At 41.5% G+C, this 6,334-nt stretch overlaps 1 protein-coding gene across 1 annotated transcript; it reads right to left on the bottom strand.

Annotated features, from left to right (window-relative positions):
- Window positions 1-659: 659 nt before the first annotated feature.
- MGP (matrix Gla protein) lies at window positions 660-4,061 on the bottom strand. The gene is made up of 4 exons (XM_035028164.1): window positions 3,911-4,061; window positions 2,188-2,220; window positions 1,472-1,547; window positions 660-1,040 (listed from the first exon to the last, which is right to left on the bottom strand). The coding sequence occupies exons 1-4, from the start codon at window positions 3,969-3,971 to the stop codon at window positions 899-901; spliced, it is 312 nt and encodes a 103-aa protein (XP_034884055.1). The 5' UTR covers window positions 3,972-4,061; the 3' UTR covers window positions 660-898.
- Window positions 4,062-6,334: the final 2,273 nt, after the last annotated feature.

Raw genomic sequence — 6,334 nt, 5'->3', positions numbered from 1 at the left:
AGAAAGATTATCCACTAAGGAGATGAAGGCAGTGGGCCTACCAAAAGGAATGGATGTAAAAGTTGGACATGAATGAGTTCTCATGGAAGAGAAGAGCAGTTTGAAGTGGGATTGAGAAGTCCTGGGCTCTGTCTCGAACTACCAAGCAGGAGACTCTGGAGCCTCATCTCCTCGTTGGCAAACCAAGCTTAAGGGAGATATAGGTCATCTTGCCTGGCTCCAAAAGTCCATGACTGAATTGTTTAAACATCTCTGGTGATTGTGAAACAGACATTTTCTTGGCCCAAGTGAGTTGAAACTGTGACATCTTAGGAAATGATAACACTCAAGATATTATGATGAGGGTGATGAGCGAGGATAGAGCCTGGAATCCACACAGAAGGAATTTAGGGCCATTTAAAGTTTAGGAGCAGGAAAATCATGATTAATCACCTCTGAGGTTTGCAAACTCTGGAAAACATATAATAGGTGGCATTCACCAATCCCAAGATAGAGTCTAGACAACTTATGGCTGAATGTCTTCTAAGTTTCATTCTTTCTATGTAATTATGTTTCTAATCAACACTAGAATATGATTAACAGAATTTCCTATTCTGGGTTAGGTGGGCCATGGTTTAAATATCTCAGCACTTTTTCCAGAAGAAATCAGACTCACAAAATGAAAGTATCCAACCAACAGTTTATTGTGTAATAATCACACATCTGAACTCCCTCTTGACCTTTCCCTACATTGCTCTTTCACTGCCTATCAACCTGGGGCCAGGAAGGAGGGTAGCAGTCAGGCAAGAACATTTAAGAAGGAAGCAATTCGTATGTGTTTATGTAGGTCAATGATGCTACTGCAAAGGAATATAAAACCAGGCACCAGACTCTGGAAAGAAAGAGACTTTTTCCAATCTCATTTGGCCCCTCGGCGCTGCCTGAAATAGCGATTGTAGGCAGCGTTGTATCCATAAACCATGGCATAGCGTTCACAAAGCCTGAAGTCATCACAAGCTTCCCGATTGATCTCATAGGCAGGCTTGATGCTTTCTCTGATCCTAGAAAGTGGGGGGGGGGGGGGTGGGAAAAAGGGGAAAAAGAGAAGCATAAATAGAGTAGGAAAAAAAAAAAAAAGGAAAAGGGGAAAAAAAGAAAGAATAAGAAAATATAGGAGAGAGATCCCATTCATCCCCCAATATTAGAGGTACTTAACAGGGGGAAAGGTGGAATGGGGACTTTTTTCTAGCGAAAATAGAAATTTTCTTTCTGTCCTCCTTTCCCTTCTCCCTCCCTCTGCTTTCTGGGTCTTTCACAAGCTAGTCTTCTTGAAATCCAGTTGTTTTCTCTATATTGTTTTTTAAATTCTATGATTTGGGGATACAATTAGAAATAATACATATGATTTAAAAAAACGGGTTTCTCATTCTGTTCAGATCAGGGATGCTACATTGGGAAAAATTACCTCCCCTCATCAAGTTTTGTTACCCACCTCTCTTGGGCTTTAGCTCTCCATCTCAGTTGCGGGGATATAAAAGTATTAGCATTTCTCCTGTTAATGAAGGGATCTTAAAAGAAAAAATAAAAAATTGCAGTTTTAGGAAAGCAGTAGTTGGAGATATTTCCATGAATATTCCCTGACATAAGTATATTTGAAAACTCATTAACTCATGCATTTCATGTAACTAGAGATCTTACAAAAGTCAGAGGGAAAGATAAAGCGGGTTTCATAAACTGCCTGATCAAAAGAAATCAGTATATGTTTTTTTAGAGATTTGTTACATAGGCCCCAGTTATTTTTTTTTATTTCGCCTATGGGCAATTGCTTTGCCTTTCTCAATTTGGTATTCCTGGTCAGTGTGTGTTTAATTCCTGTGAGGAGAAATTTTCTCTGTCCTGAGGACTTGTAAAGCATAACTTTAGATTACCAGAAATATACTGTGTAAATATTATGAAAATAATGAACAAATTGAAAATGAGAGTGGTATGTTACTTCTTCCTATACTCAGTCTTTGTAAGTCCAGATACTCAATAGCATTCCACATGCTGACGACCGTGGTTTCCCAGCTGACTAGGCCTCTAATTCCCTACTTTGCCATTTGTCATATATATTATATTACCATATATTACCATTTTGTCAATTTAAGAATAGGAAGAGAGATTCTTTAAAGCATGAGATTTAAATAAGGAAGTCAAATGTTTACTTACTAATTTCATAGGATTCCATGCTTTCATGAGATTCTGGAATAAAAAAAGATTCATTTGATTGTTATTTATCACACATGGCAACGGTCTAAATTTAGGGAAGGAAGGAGAGAAGAGTCAAAAAGATGTGAAGAATATAGTGAGCAGTGTGATTATTACAAATTTCAGGCATTAGGATTTATGAATTGTTTCTCTAGCTCTGTCCTTGGTGTAGAGATCTTTACACTTTAGTTTTTTCTGTTGTTGAAGGAACTAGTGGTTAAAAGTTAAAAGTGGTCTTGGTTAAAAGTTCCCAAGGGCTACGAGGTCTTCAGGCTAGTGAAATAAGATAATTTAAGTGCTACACACAGATTTCCAGAGAGGCTTCTTCTCTGATTCATTTGAGACCTGCCCAAGAGCAGGGTTGAGAAAGGGACAGAAGGGTCCAAAAAATAGCCCAGGTCCTCCAGGCAGTGTGGGGAGATGGTCAGCTGGGCTCTACCAGGATAGGTCTCAAAGAGGTTCCTAAAGGCTCTTAGGAACCTGTATGAACTTGGCAGCCACAGAAACCACTGGCTCCAGCTGACAACTCCCACTGGGCTGCAGCCAGTTCAGAGGAAAAACTGAGCTGGTGCCAAAGCAAAAGTTTTCTTCTTTCTACCACTTTCCTGTGCATAGTAGGTAAATTTGGCAATAAGAGGTTTGTATTTGTAAGCAAGTGATTTTATTTCAAAAATTAAAAAGGAGATGAAAACACCAAATCCTCTGATACAGAAACCATGTGAATAATTTCAAGAGTCAGAAGAAAAGTACTAATGGTTGTTAATACAATTGAGGTTTAAGGGCATCTAAATATCCAGATAACTGAAGTGTAAGACAGATTGAAACTAATCTTACTTCAGTTTTTCTTTCGTAAGCTTTGAACAGACACGGATCTAGTTAACAATGGAGAGAAACCAGGTGGAATTTATCTTTTGACAATCGAAATTATACAATCCGTTTTTTCTCTGAGATTCTTTAAATGCGAAACTCTCTTTTTTTTTTTTTTAAGGTTTTTATTTATTTGACAGAGGGTCAAATAAATAGGACAGAGAGAGAAAGACAGCCAGAGAGGGAACACAAGCAGGGGGAGTGGGAGAAGGAGAAGCAGGCTTCCCGCGGAGCAGGGAGCCTGATGTGGGGCTCGATCCCAGGACCCTGGGATCATGACCTGAGCCGAAGGCAGACGCTTAAGGACTGAGCCACCCAGGCGCCCCCGAAACTCTATTTTTAAATTAATTCACTGAACAAATGTAGGAAGTTCATGAGATTGTCCTGTCCCTGCAGAGAGCTAAACTTAACACTTCATGTGAAAACTGATTTTCTTAAAGGTGAGTGATTTCACTAATACCTTTAACCAAATTGTTACAGAGTATAAATAAACATCCCCAAAAATGGGAACTCAGGGGGCTGGGAATTTGGTATCTTCTTTCTGTAACAGCAAAGTTTCTAGGTGTATAGTGACTTACCATAGACAGGACCTGCTTGTTAAGTTGCCTACAGAAATCTGGATATTTCGGATGTGAAGAAGACTTGATGGGACAAATCAGTGTCCATGGGGCTTGGGAAATGTTAAATTGATGGTACTTTAAGATTCTATTAGAGAGAGGGGGGAGAAGAGGAGGAGGGAGGGAAAAAAAATCAAAATAAACTGAAATCAGAGGCAGAAGAGAAAACCTAGAGAAGTGGCAGGAGAGAGGTTTCTCACCATAGCACAGAGCTGCCATAGCCCAGGCAGCCAGAAGGCAGGGAAGGAGCAGGCTCTTCATGGTCTCTCTGTGTCCCGTGGGTTGGTCTCACTGGCTTTTGTGGCAGCAGAGGGGAGAGAGGCTCCTGCAGGCTGTTTGTGAAAGGCTGTGGAGGTTTTATAAGAAGAGAGCAGCTGAAAGGGGAGGAAGCAGTGGGAGGGGGCCAGAGAAGGTGGAGACTGGTTGGCCCTAAACTAGCACTGGGACTTTTCCCAAATCCTCATTCCTTCCAGATATTATCTACTCTGGGTGGGCAGTTTTCCCTCACTCCTGGACCAGACAGTGCTATAGCAGGATGGTGCCCTGCTACAGACGTGGCCGCCCTAGGTTTGGGGCCAGACCCGGGCAAAAGTCCACAGAAAAGGGAGTTGCCACAAACACGTGTTTGCCTTTCTAATTCCTTCTCCGATCCACTCTCCTGGCCCTGACGGCAGGTCTGGTGTGCAGACAGAGCTGAAGTGTTCCGCTTGCTCCCCTGATGGATGGATGAGCAAAGGACTTCGCTTCATAAACTGGTTCTAATGTAGACTTTTTTCCCCAGTAGGATTGAACTAACAGTCCTGGACCAATTGCATATGTGCCCAGTGATATGCAACTTTTGCGTTTTTTCCAAGTGCTCAGCAGGGCAGAGATGTTCAGTGATGCCCTGAGTTCTGTTTCCTCAATTGGCTCCATCGTAACTTGCCCATCCAGTTTTGTGTCTTGAGTCCAATCCTGTGCCCCAAAGCCCTCTTAGGCTGGATGTCACTGATCTAAAGTGCAGCAAAAATAAAAGGGTAGCTATCTCTCATTTTCTGAAGGCATTGTCCTGATAATGAACTAATTCAATATGCTCTTAGTGAGCGAAAGATGAGAGGCAAGGAAGTGTGCTGGGTGCTGTGGGGAGATCTAGAGACAAACAAGACACGTCCTTAAGGGGGTAAGTAATAGCTACTTACTATATTCATTTTGTGCTTTAGCTGCCATGTGTCCTCAAACATAGATTTTTCACAAACACACACTTCCATTATACCATTATACCCTCAGTAGCAGAAGTGCTGTTTCTTTTCTTGCAGGAGGAGGATTGTAATTTGGTGCCTCTGGTTATCTTGTAGACAGAGCTTCTTTTTTTTCTTCTTCTTCTTCTTCTTGGACAATCAGAAAACCTTTTCTATCAAGATGTGTCTCGGCTGTCTGGTACCCCAGAGTCCTCTTGGCAGACAGAGAGACCTGAGTCACAGAGCAGCAGACTGTAGATGAGCTAAAGCTGCAGGACCACTCACTTGGCTGGAACAGCAAAAGGGTTGGCTTGGGAGTAGGTGGGTATAGTTTTCAATAATAATTTATTTCAAGGAGCAGTGATGGACAACTAGGTGAAGCCACATGCCTCATTCTTTTTGTCTTTTTGGGGTGCACTTTCCCTCCCAGCCTCCACCTTCTGAAGAGCTTTTATAAATACTAAAGGATTCCCTGTTAAAGGAAATAGTTTGCAATCCTTGTAATTGGAAGGATTCATGAGTTGTGAAGGACCAATAAGTGTCAGGGTTTCCCCTCCAGATTTTGTCATATCGAGCGATATATTCTTCGTGATAAAATCCTAAAGATGACCTCAAAAAGAAGACCATAATGTATGTTCATCCCTGATAAATTCATCCATTGTGATTTCCAGTCACAAGATTGGTGGTTGTCTTCTTCTTTAAATCATAAACTTGCTCTCAGGATTGGCTTCAGTGCCCTTTTTCCAAGATAAATCATCCAAATCATTATATTTGCAAAAGCCAGTTTACTACGTTGCATTTACTACATTTACTACATTGCTTGTTTTGGGAAAACAAGCTAGCTGTGGCTTGTTCATGTAGCATTTTATATGTACTAGACTCCGTTACTAACCCTCAATTTATATGAAATGAAGCAAGTTTGGTTTCAGTGTTTTATCCCTAAAATGAGTAGGATACTTCACCTCTCCCACCCTATCTCCGGAATTAGAGAAGTCTCTCTTTTCCAGCTACAAACATGTGCTTTGTGATGTACGTTAACTTGGTCTTTTCTGGCCAGATTCCGCATGTCTCCTCCACTCCCAAGTTCAAATGAAAGCTGTGCTCTGTCTGCCTTCTGACATTGCAATTGTTTATTCTTACACTCTCTGAACCCAAGTGTCAAAATCTTACACTTCTCTTTCCAACATAAGCTTCCACCTTTCTTCACAAGTTGTTTTCATCACTGCTTCCACTGGCTTCCCTAAACTTTTTTTTTTTTTAAGATTTTATTTATTTGACAGAGAGAGAGCACAAGCGGGGGGGGAGGGACAGAGGGAGAGGGAGAAGCAGACTCCCTGCTGAGCAGGGAGCCCAATGAGGGACTGGATCCCAGGACCCTGGGATCATGACCTGAGGCAAAGGCAGATG

Source organism: Mirounga leonina, unplaced genomic scaffold (assembly GCF_011800145.1).
Source record: "Mirounga leonina isolate KUSES-001 unplaced genomic scaffold, KU_Mleo_1.0 Mir_201, whole genome shotgun sequence".
Classification (NCBI taxonomy): domain Eukaryota; kingdom Metazoa; phylum Chordata; class Mammalia; order Carnivora; family Phocidae; genus Mirounga; species Mirounga leonina.
The sequence above is the reverse complement of the archived record's forward strand: the minus strand, read 5'-3'. Positions and strand labels throughout refer to the sequence as shown.